We start from the raw sequence: 16593 nt of genomic DNA, 5'->3' as shown, positions 1-16593 counted from the left end.
TTGGCCGCCGCCCGGAGGGGGGTTTGGAGGATGTAGAGAGCAATTTAGGTGAGGGGGTGGGTGGTAATTTAAAAATTTTTAATTTTTTAGGGGCGTCCTTAGCAAATTGGGGGGGTTTTAATTTTAGGAGGGTCACCTGAGCAATTGGGGGAGTGTAGTATATAGAACCACCCGCGAGCCAACCCATACGCACCCTGTAAACCCCACCTCGTCGAGGTGACCAAGCGTCCGAAGCCACTTTAATGCCCCCATACTGGCTCGGGTTATAAGCTCCCGCAACGAAACTCGGCGGACAATCGTGCGAGACTTCCGTCTCTTAAACCAACATATTATTTTGTAGGCAAGCGATGTGGGACTAAATTGACCGGCTTCCTAGGAGTACGAGCGTCGTGGGGTCCCTCATCTCAGCAGCATACCTCTCCCAAGACCGCCTCCTCACACCAAGGAACCTCCCTGGCTCTGCGGGCTTCCTCCTCCCTCTCCTCTCAGGACGGGAGCTGGCTGTGGTTGCTGGCGATGACGATGAGGATGGCCTAGCCTGACAGAAGCCCACTGAGGGTGGGTTGCGGCCTTGAGCTTTCGGTGCTGCAGTGTCCAAGGTTTTTGAGGAGGACATTGGTTGGAAAGGTCGTATTGTTTCCTCGGAAGGTTCTTGAAGCGTTCTGCTCCGCCGCGCCATCTAAAGCCGGTTTTCAAGGATAAATCGGCAACCAAGGCCCAAAACAGGGTTAGAAACATTCGGGGGCAATTTCTCGGGGAAGCGTAGCAAGGGTTTCTGTCTTCGTTGACGTCGTTCTTCCCCGGCGATCGCTTGTGAGATCGGAGGAAGGGACGGATGTGATCGTCGGATGGTGACTTTGTGGCCGTCCGACGGACGGACGTTTGTATTGGTGCCACTGGGTAAATATTGAAGCCCCGGGGGATGTCACCAGTTGTTTGAAGAATGTTCACGGGCCACGGGTTCCAAATCTGTTGGAAAAAGCGACTCATCAGGGGTTGGTTTAAAAATTAAACGTTGCCCCCGGTTCGGGTCTTGGCTTCTTGATCTCATCAACCACTTGGGGCCATTGGATCGGGTCCTAAAATTGTTCTTGGTTGGAAATTCCTATTGTTTCTGTACTATATAAATTAGATTGATGAGAGATTTGGCTGGAGGGGGATTCATGTATGGTCATTCACTTGATCAGCACCTGCTCTGTTGCTGATTCTGGTCTTAAAACACCTCCCGCGAGACATCCTTCTGGTCAACCACGATTTACCGCTCTTCATTTTTATGCATATTTTTAGGAAGACGAACCAGCTTGCAGACTGGCATGCGGCAAAAAGAGTATAGACAATATGTTTCGGGTTGGACCGGGCCGGTCCAGGTAAAAGACCATGCCCAGGTCCGGCCCGAATTCACGGGCGAAAATCTCAGTCCAAGCCCGGCAAAACCATCGCGATGGCCGTTAATTTTACCGCGCTTGCGTTGGCGACGGAGGACTTTTGACAATTGAGAGAGTTCCGTAACGTGGATGGAAAGCAACGGGATTACTGATTAGCCGACGTGGACAAACACGCACGCGTCGAGCAACGTGTGGTTTTGAGGTTGCTTGAACGTGTGGTCTTCACGTTGCGTGCGAGATATTTTAATCCAACTCCCGTTTTATAGGACGGCAAAAGAATAAAAAAAATAAAGCTGAAGAAATCCACTGGTCGGCCCGGCAGCGCTCCCCTCCGAGCTCCCGCGGCGCCGCCTGACGTCATGGCCACCGGCGTCGCCAAGCTCCAGCTCTCTGCCCATCCCTTCAACCATCTCGGCTCCAGAGATCTCTCCAGGTCCGACCATAGACTGCGGCTCCGATCGGATTCGCACCGGAACCCGGCGACGTTCGACGGTGTATCGTTCTTGGGGCCTTTGCTGTGCCGCCGGCGCGGGATTCCGCCGCTTTCCTGCAGATCTTTTCGGTCGGAGAACGGAGGGGAGTCCTCCTCCGAGCGCGATGGAAAGGGGAAGGTGGTTCCGGAAGAGAGGGCATCCCTGTGTTCGAAGCGGGAGGGAGCTCTTTACTCTCTGAAATCTTTGCTTGTTAGGGTTTCGGGGGGGCGTGCGGGACCCGGAGGGCAGTACAGGAAGGCTGTAGAGAAGGCGGAAGCGATCTTTTTTTCGGTGAGCTGTTATCCGAGTTCTTTGCTATTAAAGATAAAACGTAAAAGGTTCTTGAAAGGAAAATAGCGGGTTTGCTTGAAATTGATGTGCATTTTGGTAAGAATAGTTACTGAGTGTAATCTTTTGAGGATATTAAGGTGTTTGGTGAGCTAAAGATTCAAATTACGATCTTGGATCTCATAATTATTGTAGGATAAACTACTCGTTCACTGATTAAGGGAAGATTCAATAAAACTTTCAAGAACATATAACATGATAAATGACAAGAACTAGAACTGGTCGTGTTTAGACAGGTCAGCACCAAACAGATACACCTCTACAGTTTCATTGATTAACTCAGCTGGCGATCTTAAGGATATTGCGTAATTGAAGTTTTAGGTAAAAGCTATATTGGACAAGGACCTAAAGAATTTAAAACAAATCCGAGTACAACTTTAGTTAACTAGATATGGAATTGAAAACCAGAGCCCAACCAAAATTGGTGGCCAAGGAATACCAAGATGTGTATCAGGTTCATTATCAAGCTCTATTTTGTAAGGTTGTATAGAGGTTAATGCAAACAGATCAGATAGGAACGGGATGTCAAAGAATTATTAGAGCTGGGTGAATAAAACGGAGTGGAGCTTTAGGTGCATTATGTCATTGATAGAAGTGGAAGAAGTGAAAAATGTTGAGGCATGCAATCAGGAGTAAAATATTAAAAAAATAAAGTGAGGAATAAGTACATTAGAGGTGGCATTACCAATTATAATTAGTGCAGATGAAGGTGTTAGAAGTGAGAAGATTGTGATGTATAAATGGCATAACTAATAAGAATAGGGTTGTGAGGAACAAGAGACAAGATGCATAGGAGTTGCACTAATTAAGACACATGGTGCAAAACTGACTAAGATGATGTCAACATGTATAACTCCAGTTAATATTTAAGGAGCCTTTGCTGAAGAGAGGTTTTTGAGTTTGTAGGCAGCAGCTATAAAAACAAGGAAAGACCAAATGAAACATGAAGAGAAGTGTGAGATAGGATTGAGAAAAGCTTGTAGTGACATCAGATGTAGCATTAAGTAATGGTTGTGAAGAAGGATCCATTGAGCCAGCCACAGATATTTGAAAAAACTTTGATGATTGTATTCATGCTTATAAATTACATGGTTCAAAGTTGTGGTGAATTATATAGGAAAAGTTTGACTGCAGATTTTTTCCGTCATAAGTATAGTGAAGGGCACACAAAGGTGCCTAGGCAGATGGGACAAGGCTCTTAGGTGTGCTCATGGTAATGCTCTCGGTCATATCAAGATCGCTCAGATATATATTGTTAATGACTGTTTTCTATATTGCACTAGATTGGAGGCTTTTTCCTGACATAAGTTACCAATACTTTCAAATATCACCCTACATAGTAGATATCAACTTTTCTTGGCCATAGTTTTACATTAAAGTAATCATGCATGGAAACTTCTGATCTCTCTCTCTCTCTCTCTCTCTCTCTCTCTCTCTCTCTCTCTCGTCCTTTCCCCATTCAGTTTGTCACACAGATTGGAAGATATCTTGTTACAATGATGAGTACTGGTGTTATACTTGCAATTGGGTTTCAGTTATCAGGTTTGTAATTGTACCTATGTTAGAATTTTCTAGTACTTTGTCTTTCTTCTTTCTTTTTAAGTATATGTTTGAAAGTTTGTAAAATCTGTCTTTCCTTTTGTACTCTGTCAATCTAAAGGGGGAGACAGTCAGATGAATACATTGATTTGGTATTGCTGGCTTGGTGGAATCATTACGGGAACGATGATAGGGGCAAACATGGTTTTAGAAGAACATTGCAAAGCTGGACCACGCAATATTGTCATAACTGGAAGGTAGTACCCATTATCTGGTTTTATTGGAGAATTTTTGACTGTTAGCATCGGATTCTTCCAGAAAAAGAAAAGTTTGATGCAAACATATAAAATGTCAATAGTTTGGTGCCATATGATAAATCAGGCTCCTTGCATATTAATTTGAAGATTACAGTGGTCACTTGGAATGCCCATGCATGTATGAATGCTTTGTAATAGGAAATGCACTTTGATTCTTGTTTCTCTCTATTAATTTAATTGGATCAGAAATAGTCTACAGAACTTGGCAATTTTAAATCAATGAAATTGATATTCCGGGGTATCTGGACACTGTGAAGCAATTGCAGCATGTTCCATTAATTCTCTGTTCAAATAGTTCAACCAATGCTGCTAACCATACACTGACTATTTCACTAATGACTGAGCTTGTGACGCTATCTCATTCTGCTAACAGTTCCTTTGTACTGTTTTTACAGCACAAGGGGTTTAGGCAAAGCACTTGCTCGTGAATTTCTTCTTTCTGGAGATCGAGTTGTTGTTGCTTCCCGCAGGTGGTATTTAACACCTTGATACCTCTCTCAAGATTCATTTCCCTTCTGTTATGTTTCTACCATTTATGTCAGTCTCTCAGACCTTAGCATGCCATCTTGGTTTTTTTGAAGGCAGCCCTGAGTCGGTATATAAGACTGTGGAAGAATTGAAAGAAAACCTAAAGGAGGGTATGTCAATTGCTAGAAGTAGAGGGAGGACAAATTTATCTCATGCTACGGTTGTTGGAATTGCTTGTGATGTCTGCAAGCCTGAAGATGTCAGGAAGTTGGCAAACTTTGCTGTAGATGAACTCGGTTCAGTAGACATCTGGGTAAGTATGATGTTTATCAGACTATTCTTATATTCCTGTTATTATCTGTTTTGAACTAAAAGTTTTGCTTTTTCTCCCTTTTTTTTTAACATTGTCTGTTCCGAAAAGAAAGTAATGACTTGGGCCTGATTTGGGCCAAAATGCTAGGATAGTTAAGCACAAGATTACCTGGACATGTGAGATTCCTAGAAAAATCTTACCTCGGCATGTGAGATTCCTAGAAAAATCCATTATAGCAGGTGCTCCCTTGACAGCAGATTCAGCATGCCTCAAACACTTTGGATACTTTTGAATGTTTCCAACTTTGCCCTCCTTTGGCATAGCATAGACTGATCAGACTAAATCCTGGTTCATCAAGTTTTCAGATCCAACATAAAAATTTAAAAGAAAACAAGGAAGAAGATGTGGAGATTAATTTGTCATTGCCTCTCAAAAAAAAAAAAATGAGCATGGAGGTCACTGCAATAAAAGCTATTGTGATTCCGGTGACAATGACGCAAGAGACATGGAAGATAGGTAGACTTGTCTTGCATACTTTTCCTGTTTCCTTCTACTCTTTTGGCGAGGGCATAATTGAAAAACTTGAGGTTATCAAGCATGGAGTTCCTTAAAAAGGGTTACTTAAGATGAACCTATAATAATATTGGACAATAGGATGTTTGATGTTAAATTTGTCCAAAATACAGTGTTTAGCCACACATATAAAATTATACATTTTATCAGTATCAGATTCCTAAATTAATTCTGGAAGTTACTGCATCATTCTCTTATGGAGTATATGCTAGCATCCAGCTTATGACAATTTGACATGATATTTTCTAAATATTATTATCTAATTAATTAGAGTAATTTAAGAGCAGCCATTTTCTACATGTCCATGTGTCCTTTTCTCTTCCTTTCACCAAACGAAACATTCAAACATGTCTCTGGATCTGATTCCCACATTCTTGTCCATGCATCTTATTGGGCAACCTAGATAATCAATGAACATGGACATTTATAGAAGCATAATATGAAGAATGGTCAAACTCTTGTTCCATGGTGAATGTATATCTTAATGTTGGTTGATGCTTTTTGCATCTTTCTTTCATACAATTTTTTAAAAATTTCTTCGATGTTGTCAACACTTAAAAGAAGTATAGTTTGTTTAACTTGTGGCTATTGAAGACCTTATTTGTGCATCGTAATTCACCGATTGTTTTTGCTTCAAGTCATGTTTCTGTGAAGTACTTTCACTAGTCACTAAATGTATCATGTTTGAATATCTAATCTATATCTACAACACTGCCTGTGCTTAGAAAGGGATAAACTTCTTTACTTTGAGGGAACTGTAGAACCTGTTGTGGGAAATGTGCATTAAAGTTTGTTTTAAAAACTCATGAAGCTATCGGTTCCTCGTCTTGTGAATCTTGTTGGTCAAATTTCTAAATACCATGGCTAATTATGTCAAGGGTATTAAATGTCATCCCTTATCACTTAAAAATAGTTTGCCTTTGATGCATTTGTTTGTGGCCAAAGAATTTTATTTTCTCAAGGGTTTACTTTATGCAGTGCACAGTTATCTTTTAAATTCAGCAATTTGCTCATCTGGTGAGTTTATACTTTGACACTATGGACAGATAAACAATGCTGGCACAAACAAAGGTTTTAGGCCATTGCTACAGTTCACAGATGAAGATATTGTACAGGTTTGCACCTTTGGCGCTTTCTGGTTAATCTTCCTGGTATTTACCATCTGCATCTAAGGATGTCTTTTTGCATGAATGTTTTCAAATCTGGAAATATATTGAACAAAAGATTGGAAAGTATAAAATTAAGAAACAGCATCGAGGGTTAAGACTCGTGAGGATGGCAGTAAGATCTGGTATATCTTCTCTGAAAAGGAATTTGGATAGGAAAAAAAAATGTTGCTCCAATAGAAGTAGGAAACTATAGATATTTCAAACCAATCAAATGAGTAACAATAAAACAACAATGAATGAAATATTAATAACTATATTAAAAATGTGTAATTGCTATGAGGTGAAGATTTGATTTTCTGATTGGTTTCTGGTGAAATTTTAATCCTGATTTAGATTAAATTGGTTCTGATATGCACAATGCAGACTGATTCAATGATGACAGTTGTTGTGCTATCGGTTGTATCATTTAAATCCCTAATTATGAATGCCAATGGATGGTGATGCAGGGTCCCAGTCCTCAGTACTAGAGCTACAATATTTGATAAAATGACTTTTTGATACAAACAGACCCCTATGCATGCATATGCACATACCAAGTTAAAGTTGATTATGTAAGGTTGACATGCTTCTTACAGAAAAAAATGATAACCAAGGAATGGATCATATGTTGTTAGGTCTATTATTGAAGCACATAAAAGTTGTATTGTACAAAAAAAATGCGTTATTCAGGTTATAAATCCATCTACTCTGTAAATGAAGACCATCTATTTCCAAGAACAATACTCCTAGCCAAGGTTTCCTTTCTCGGTACCAAATCCTATATCGGTATCATCCCATGATAGTGTCGGAATGCACAATCTCGTACTGAGCATCGGTATGGTACTGATCGGTATGGCAAACCTTGCTCCTAGCATTTAGCACCTAGCAATCTTCTAAATATGTTTTATTTTCATTTATCCAATATAGCAACCTAATAAGCTAAAGATATTTATCAAAATAGAAAGAAGGCATTAGGCATTAGACTCATTACTATGAAGGGTTCTGGGGGTCTTGTAGAATAAGGAGTCTTCCTTAGGAAAAACCGATATAGTAATGCTTCACCAGTTAAGACCCATCTAGTTATTTATGCGCGTCTTATGCTGGTATGTCAGACAAAGTAGCAGAAACTTAGCATTGTAGGCTGGGAGGCATGCATGCACAACATACGTATACATGGGGGATACTTATATACATTCATACACATATATAAACAAACAAACAAAGAAAGAAACTTTCTCCATGTTGTTAAGAGTACCAGAACAATCCCATGAATATCTTATATCCTCTATGACATATTGCAAGGTGCTCTTAACTGTTAGAATCAATTGTTCACTATTCAATTTACAAAACTAAAAGTAATGTGCTTCTTTTAGCTCTCAAGGCAATGTAAACATGCTTTTCATGCCTTGATAAATTTTTGTTGGCCTGTTGGACTATCTTTATAGCTTCAGTATTTACTTTATCAGTTAGTAAATTACGTAGCATGTTAGTTGCAGTTAATTAATTTGCTTTAACAGTTTATTTGTGGGTTTTAACATGATGTTGCTCCATGATTAGATTGTCTCCACAAACTTGGTTGGTTCTATACTCTGCACAAGAGAAGCTATGCGTGTCATGGGATCCCAGGAAAAGGGGGGTCACATATTCAACCTGGATGGGGCAGGTTCTGGTGGATCAAGCACACCATTGACAGCTGTGTAAGTGGTACAAAGTCACCGATCTTTGTCATGTCCAGAGGCTAAAATGCATATAGCTATATTAATAGGTAACATTGCTGATGCCAGCCAGATGTCCAGAGGCTAAAGTTCGCCTGGGATCCGCTGGCTAAACCTTTTATTCTGTTTATGATGTCATTTTTGTCAGCCAACCTACCATGATCTCTTGTTTGATTTGTAGCTATGGCTCAACAAAGTGCGGCCTTAGGCAGCTTCAATCATCACTTCTAAATGAGTGCAAGCGGTCTAAGGTTGGAGTCCACACGGCATCTCCAGGCATGGTTCTTACAGATTTGCTTTTAAGGTAACCACAAACGGACTATCAATTCATTTTGTCTTTAACTCTTCATATTTATGGCATTTGCAAGCCCCATTAACAAGATGGGTCTCTATGATCAAATAAGCTGAAAGGTCCAAATATCATAATATTTTTTGTAGCATTGTAGGATGATACAACTCACCTACTTTCACCCAATAGGAAGTATCACCTTGCTCAGTTTGTTCTATCTGCATCTGCATGATATTTCTCCTGAAAATAAATGTGGTTTGTCCTTTTTCTGAAAGAGCAACTCAAGACACTCCCAACTCCGAGAATATCCATTCCAGCACTCTCAGGGTGTCCTTGACAAAATGGCCCTTCACATGGATTATGATGTTCTCATACCTGTCATGTTAATGCATAATTATAGTTGTTGTATTATAGGTATGTCTGTTAAGACGGGTTATATCTGTTAAAATGACATTGGCATTTTCAGATGCTTAACAGATATTAGTTTTATGACAGGTAAATCTGTTATGCATCTGGATAATCTAAACAAATAAACTCTTTTGAATTCTACATGCACTTCCACTATGCATTTTGTGGAGCATACATTAGCAGATTATTCTCTTTGACTTCATTGCATTGCTCAAAGCATAATGTTACTTTATTGACCTTATCTTCTATTTTCATGGTTCCCAATCATGCAGTGGCTCAACTTTGAGAAACAAACAAATGTTTAACATAATCTGCGAGCTTCCAGAAACAGTGGCAAGAACATTGGTTCCAAGGATGCGAGTTGTAAAGGGAAGTGGAAAGGCAATCAATTACCTGACACCACCTCGTATCTTGCTGGCATTGGTCACTGCATGGCTTCGTCGAGGTCGATGGTTTGATGATCAAGTAACTACTGCTCTCCAGACATGCCTAATGTTCAAAATAGATTTTGATCTTACTGCAACCATATTGAAATATTCATAATATCTCTGTTATAGAACAAGGAACATGACAAAGTCCAGCCTTTCCTATTTACTTAGATTGTTACTGAGTAAATAAAAATATGCTGTTGATAACCTATCACCAACCGTTGATTTGTTAATTCCATAACTATTAAACTACTGCAACAAATTATAAGTTGTCTTGGATGTGCTATATTAATATATTCCATGAAACATACCTAGACAGCGTGCTTGATTAAAAACCTTCATAGTTTTTACTCAGTAGACTACCTAGAATAGCCTTTTGCTCTGCCATATATTTGTGATAATAATTAGACTGTTCCTATCAGTGGGTTTTCCAGTTGAAAATTGGACAGACCATTCTTTGTGTCTGCAAATTCGAAATTAGGGATTTTTGTTGATTTTGATTGACTTTGTAGGAATGGCAGTTTATATTACAAATTGGTCCTTTTTTCCTTTCCTTTTGAGTGGTTGTAAGGACTGATGTTTGATAACACTAGAGAGCTTATTCATGGCAAGTTTTAAAACATGTAACATCACTGGATAACCCAGATACTAGGACATTGGCTAAGTAAAACAGTAGCTCTTATTACGACTACCCTGCCTGACTTCTTACACTCAACAGTCTCAGCTCTCTCTCTCTCTCTCTCTCTCACACACACACACACACCCCACCATGCAGACACATATTGACTTATTCTTTTCCTTGCTCTGATTGGATGCATTTCATTTTCTTGGATAAAATGCTTAAAGGACAAATGCTTAAAGTAAGTCTTCCATTTTATTTTCTGTTGATATAACAAAACTAATTTCCAAAGAGATTAAACTAGTACGCATAATATCACCAATCCCATTAAATCAACTATCTTGGTGATTTAAGATTGAATTCACACTAGCTCATACTTTAAATTTTCTCCTCTCTAGGGAAGAGCACTTTATGCTGCAGAGGCTGATAGACTTCGCAACTGGGCTCAAAGCCGCACTCGCTTCTCTTTCACGGATGCCATGGAGATGTATGCAGAGAACACCTGGCTCTCTGTTTTCTCACTCTCAGTTGTCTGCGCCTTCATAATATTGTCCACTTCAAGTGGTACCTTTCCAGGTACATGATTCCTAATGGAGATGTTGCAACAAGATTGTTTTGTATCCCATGCCTGGTTTTACACAGCAGAAGAATTGGTATGATATTATTACACACAGGAGGTCGTCATTAGTCAAACTATCTAACCTATGTAAGTTTAGAAGCAAGCCTTCTGGGCGAGCAACCCTGGAAGACTATCATTCAACCCATAAAAAAGGGGATTCCACCTCATTGAAAAATATCAGCTGTACCTACAGAGGGAAAAAGGAAGGGGAAAAAAGCTTGGCTGTAAAAACTTTGAAATAGCAATGCAAGCTCACATTTTAACTCTTTATATAGCAGACTGCAAAATGAGATGTGTTTCAATTTTATCATGTCTTTGTTTTTATAGGTTGCACATCCCATTTAAAAGACAGTAAGTAATGGGGTGTGCCATAAGTTATTGCCAGTGCATGAAACATGTAGTGGATGGAATACTAGAATGCAGATGTTATTGTTATTGTAATTTGTCTCCTTGAAGGCAGCTTTTTGGGCTGAAAATTTCTTGCATCTTCAGTATTAAAGAAGAGTCTTCCTCCTGAAGGATAAAACAGGGAAGTTGCCTCAATGGTGCTCGGTGCTTGAAAAACACAACTGACTGTTATAACTATTGCGCAGATCACACCAACTGATTAAACCCATGATCAGGTTGGGGCGCGCAGGGGGTGCAAGATCTGGTAAAGTGCGATGGTTGTTCTACTTGGTGACAGTTCAAGTCAAACCATGCTGCAGTCTAGAGTACATTGAGTTTAACAAATGCAGGCTATATTAAAGGTTAAGGCAGAGAACATAATCAGTCTTGAGAACTTACTGGTTCAACCTCATAAAGTCAAGGATCAAAAAATTGAAAATAAAGAAGAAAATCTCGAATGCTCTTTCTTTTGATGCTTACTGAGTTGGACCAAAGTCTCCTATACAAGACCATAATATTCTGATGTCAGATGACAGTTTCTGCAAAACAGTGTGGATGCGCAATATCTGCATTTAACTATGTCCATATGTGGTGTTTTCATCTTGAGTGCAACGCTTGTTGAGGCCTCATTTGAATTGGCTCCAACCTTCAAACTCAGTTGTAAATCTAGATCCGCCGATGAGCAAACTGAATTACTGAAAATTTCCTTCTATTGAGGCTGCTAAACCTCACACAACATTCAGCAGACTCTAATTAGTCCATGGAGAAATTTTAGAGCAATTTGGACCTTCCAATTAGAACTGAGAGATTACCATGAATGCCAGTTTGGCCACATGACATTGCTTAAGGTTAATATATTCTCCAGACAGGAAATAACCCTAAAGATACTTCTCTGAGGTTCCATCTCCAATCTTTTGTAGCTTGAACTTTGGAAATCAAAATGGAGGTACTTAGTAATAATGACAGGTAGATAGATACAGCCAGTACATCCTCTCTGCGTCTAATTGCACACAAATCTGGCATGAAGTATCGGAAATTTTACCATTCTATGCAGATCTCGTTATGCACCTCAATCAGCAGAACACCCAGCAAAAGAGCAGCTACACGTGAATACAAGTTTTTGTACAAAATTGATGATTGTGCCAAATGAAAGGTGCAAAAGCTTGCTCGAATTGTAGGTATGGATGTGGCAAAGTAAATAAACACTAAGCGTATTGTTTTGCTATAGCATGCCCAATATTGAGAACAACTCCGCAAGCTCACAATTTCTTTGATATTGCATTTCAGTTAGGGTTCCTGTAAAGTTGGGGGCAGAATCTTGAAAAAAGTCTGAGATGTTTGGTGATAGAACCATAAACAATCAATAGAAACAGCAAAGTATCTGCTCGAGAAAGAGTTCATCTGAAGCATGATTAGCTATTAAAATTATTTCAACTTAGTGTTAAGATTAGTCTTCCACTTATCAAAGGTCCAAGGCAGTTTCTATAATCTTGATTAAGAAAACATCAAGATAAGGGATTGCATGCCTATTTAGAATTACAAACAATGATAGAGCTGAAAACGGATCGGATATTGGTATATCCATTTTGTACCCATATTTTTTTTTAACAAATACCAATATGGATACGGCTATCAAACGGATATCAAAATTAATATCCATATTTGTTATAGATATAAATCGGATATTATTTGGATACAAATCGGATTTCTAGTTAAGGCTGAAATCGGATCAGATACGGATCGGATACTAACATATCCATATTAATATTTGTTTTGTTAGATGAATATAGATATAAATATGGATATTAGTCGAATGCAAAAAAGCATATCCACATTTGTTTTAAATGGATATGGATACAAATCGAATCCCGAGAGTATGGATATAAATACATATATAAATTGGATAATTAAACTTTATGACCACAGAATAAAAGATATAACTAAGAGGATGATAAATCAAGTTAATAGCATATTAATGTTGTCATTTATTTTTCTTAAAAATTCATGAGAACTATATAAAATTAAATAAAGTTACAAATGGAATCGCATATTCAGATACAGATCGGATAATTGTCTATTCATAACGGATATGAATACAGATACGGATATTAGTCGGATACTATATCCGGATAAATTTGGATACAAAAATAGATCCGAACGGATATTATCCGATCTACTTTCACCCATATTTCGAGTACAACCCAATAATAAAAACTAATATTAATTATATAATCATAAAGGACGGTAACATAATTTCCTATGCAGATCACATAATTAAAGATTTAAGAGGCATGGAGATAAACCTGGTCAAGAGTCCAAATTACTAGTTTGACTAGATTTGCATTAAAATATTAAAAATTAAAATTATTTAAAGTAAAGATATGATATAAAGAATATTAATAATTTTCTATATCATATATTATCATTACTTTTGAATTATAGCATAAATAAAAAAAATAATCATGAATTATCTAACTTTTTAGAGAGATTGTAAGAAAAATTATAAATAAATGTAGCAGTATGTAGCAGTTACTAATATTTATAAATATTTTAGTCAATAAAGTTTTGAAAATATTTAACATTAATTTTTTATTTTTATCAAAAAATATCTATTTTTTATAGAAAATAATGATTATAATATAAAATATAATAACATACATGACGTAGTTATTTAATGATCTAAATGTGTTTCAATAAGTACAAAGAACGACTCATATAAATTAGAAGTATTGTTGTGGTATGGTGGTTGGGTGCTGGTATTTTAGTTGAGATGTTTCTTAGGATTTACAATTTATTTTAGATAACTTTTTACCATGCAGGAGGCACCCTATTATATAGATATTCAGATCCGAATCCAAAAAAATCAAATATATCCAATCCAGATCCGTATCCGACAGACTTCTGTATTAAATATCCGGACATGTATCTAGATTCAATTGGACCAAAAAAATTAGTATCTAAATCCAACCTGAATCGAACACGAAAATGGATACAATCAGATTATACCCGACCCGCTTTCAGCCCTAAAGCAGAATTCAAATAATGGGGGATACTGCTGAAGAGAATCTTGGTCTACATCTAACCAGTCCTGTTTGAATTAAATCTTCGGCCCAAGTCTTGACTCCATCTCCTAGTGCTACTCACTGCTGATTAACTACAAGGTTTAACGAAATGGTACCCTGCATAAACTCAATTTATGCTCCAGCTTCTGCTACAGAGGCTAACATCGAGCTAAATAGTGGAACTCCGTTGTTTGATTACCAATTATTCATTTGTTGACACCACAACTATCATTATCTTTCCTGACCATTACATCATAATCTTATTTTTAGTGTTTTTAAGTGTTCAGGTTGTAATTGAACCAATCAATGCAAATAAGCTGCTTTTCAACCTTTAATGCTGGCCAATGTCAACAGTCCATTAGCATAAGATGAGAATGTTGAAGATGTGCCAAAAATTAAATCTGCTAAACCAAACTAAGAAGATTAGAGGAAGATTAGAAGTGGCCCCTAAATGAGATAAGGATAAGATCTCAGTTATGTTTCTAGACATGCAATTTAGACCAAAAGATGGCCTAAATGAAGGACTTCCTATTATATGTTGAATCAGGCAGAGCAGAACAAAAGCAATGAAAAAAAGATTTCCTTTGGGACTATTACATATAGAAACCAAAAGTAAATCTGAATCAATATAACTGACAAATGGATGGAAAAAAGCGCTAACAAATTAGGTCCACAATGCATTCCATAGTAATACAAAGTGAATAGTACAACTGCCCTATACAACTGATTATTCAAAGGTACCCGAAATAACTCCATTATCCCCTTAGCACAATTAAAAACAAGGACAATGAAAGAAGCAATCTTGCAATAAAAACAGTGAAATACAATCCCTGTATAATATTACTCAAAGAGCACCCAGACAGACCATGATATCTAATTACACTGGATCAAGCTACCAACAATTTATCACAGAAAGTTCAGCAGAAGCAATCAATATCTTTCCGCTCCAAAAATGGAACCACATCCACAGAGAAATCAGAAGAAATTAAGAGCGAAAGACATCAATTTTAACAATGTAGTACCTTAAAAACATCAATTTTATTAAGGAAGAATTAGGCAAAAGACAACCAAAAATATTGACCTAGTGTCACAGAATACAGTTCAAGAACACATTCGTTGCAACAAAACTGGAAGGATTGAGTTAAGAATGAGAGCTATTATTACTAGGAGCAGATACGAGGAAATTCTCCGACCATAGGATGTTATCTACCGGGGAGATAATTCGGAATTGGAAGCGGAGGAATTGGCGGCTCAGACGGGGCTGACGAGCTGAGAGAGATGGGGTTTGGGTTCAGAGTTCATGCCAATAACGATGATGAGGGGGATGAAGCCGTAGTGGGCAACGACCTTGGCCTTCTTCATCGCCCAGGTGCTCCAATCCTTGACGCATCGCGCCGTCGATCCATCGTCGGGGCCCCTCCCGGCCTTCCCCTTTCCCTTGGACGAAACCCTAGAAGCCATCGCCGACGAATACCTCTCGCGTCCCAAATCCGAGCAGTCAAAAAGCTGTGAACGACCTGGGATTTTAATGGAAGCGCGACAGTGAGGGCGCTTACGGTTGCCGGGTGCGAGTAGGGTGCATCGTGATTTGTATTAGCCCAAATCCATCCATAGCTTGGGTCACGTTGGATGGGTTGCGTGCCTATTTTGGTATGACTTGGGTTAAGAGTTCTCATTTGTCAAGTTGGATTGGGTTAATTTGAAAGCCTATGCAATTGGGTTCTTCTTACAACTTGGATGGTTTATGTCACCTAGGAGCCTCCACTCCTAAGTTTTTTCAAGGTCAACTTCCATATCACTGCAACAGATAATGGCAGCAGAGGTGGTTCGAGCTTTGTGATCCGGGATCCGAATTCCAGACTGATCACGGTGGGCGGATCGCGATCTTTAATACCTTAGTTCCGAGAACCAAGTTGAGAGAGGCCTGGGTAGGGATCACCTACGTGAGGCAAGTTCTGAGGGCTGACCACCTGGTGATTGAGAGGGACTCGGCGATGGTGATTGGCTAGATTTATAGTCAGATAGTGCTTGATGTTGCCCACCCGCTCTTGCTTGACATCTAAGAGGAGTGTGAGGAGATGTGTGGCAGGCATGTCTACGGCGAAGCAAATAGTATGGTGAACTGGGCTTTCTCATTTGTGGCGGAGCACTCTAGAGAGGTTATGTGGACCAACACTTTAACTATTCTAAACCGTATTGAGTGATATTTTATTTTTAGACTTTATTGAATGTATTCGTATCAGACATGTATGATCCATCTATCTTATTAAAGTAGAAAAACAAAGTCCCCCACGCCCTGCATCTGCACCACCTCTAGAGGGTGGTCGCATCTCCACGAGCTTGTTGAAGACCCAAACGTCTCAGGGGGTGGGAACATTGAACAACTAATCCTCTATCATCAAATTGAACTACATTGCCCTTGCAAAAGAACTGGTGCCTTAGGCTCAGCTGCTGCACACTTTGAATCTCACCTAGGCGAGAGAATAGCCCCACCAGAGCTTC

At 38.8% G+C, this 16593-nt stretch overlaps 2 protein-coding genes across 3 annotated transcripts; one reads left to right on the top strand and one right to left on the bottom strand.

Moving 5' to 3' along the window:
- Positions 1–1660: 1660 nt before the first annotated feature.
- On the top strand, positions 1661–10912 carry LOC103710898 (probable chlorophyll(ide) b reductase NYC1, chloroplastic). Of its 2 annotated transcripts, XM_008796822.4 has the most exons (10): positions 1661–2149; positions 3670–3748; positions 3867–4002; positions 4458–4532; positions 4648–4843; positions 6463–6531; positions 8122–8261; positions 8461–8583; positions 9249–9441; positions 10422–10912. In XM_008796822.4, exons 1-10 carry the CDS (start codon positions 1745–1747, stop codon positions 10605–10607), a joined length of 1602 nt encoding a protein of 533 aa, XP_008795044.2. In that variant the 5' UTR covers positions 1661–1744; the 3' UTR covers positions 10608–10912. The 2 variants fall into 2 exon arrangements, with proteins under 2 accessions (XP_008795044.2, XP_008795045.2); XM_008796823.4 differs by lacking the exon at positions 3670–3748 and having other exon boundaries at positions 1715–2149.
- Positions 10913–15076: 4164 nt separating this feature from the next.
- Positions 15077–15647, bottom strand: LOC113462986 (mitochondrial import receptor subunit TOM7-1-like). Its single transcript, XM_026806165.2, has one exon. The coding sequence runs from the start codon at positions 15550–15552 to the stop codon at positions 15343–15345; it is 210 nt and encodes a 69-aa protein (XP_026661966.1). The 5' UTR covers positions 15553–15647; the 3' UTR covers positions 15077–15342.
- Between the last annotated feature and the right edge of the window lie 946 nt (positions 15648–16593).

The sequence above is a fragment of the Phoenix dactylifera genome, chromosome 8 (genome assembly GCF_009389715.1).
Source record: "Phoenix dactylifera cultivar Barhee BC4 chromosome 8, palm_55x_up_171113_PBpolish2nd_filt_p, whole genome shotgun sequence".
Classification (NCBI taxonomy): domain Eukaryota; kingdom Viridiplantae; phylum Streptophyta; class Magnoliopsida; order Arecales; family Arecaceae; genus Phoenix; species Phoenix dactylifera.
This window is presented reverse-complemented; position numbering and strand designations above follow the sequence as displayed.

Excerpts from the sequence above, each read along its gene's own strand:
- LOC103710898 (XM_008796822.4), top strand. The coding sequence starts at position 1,745 with ATGGCCACCGGCGTCGCCAAGCTCCAGCTCTCTGCCCATCCCTTCAAC. Across the intron at positions 4,003-4,457 it reads AATATTGTCATAACTGGAAG|CACAAGGGGTTTAGGCAAAG; the intron begins GTAGTACCCATT and ends CTGTTTTTACAG. Across the intron at positions 8,262-8,460 it reads AGCACACCATTGACAGCTGT|CTATGGCTCAACAAAGTGCG; the intron begins GTAAGTGGTACA and ends TTTGATTTGTAG.
- LOC113462986 (XM_026806165.2), bottom strand. The coding sequence starts at position 15,552 with ATGGCTTCTAGGGTTTCGTCCAAGGGAAAGGGGAAGGCCGGGAGGGGC.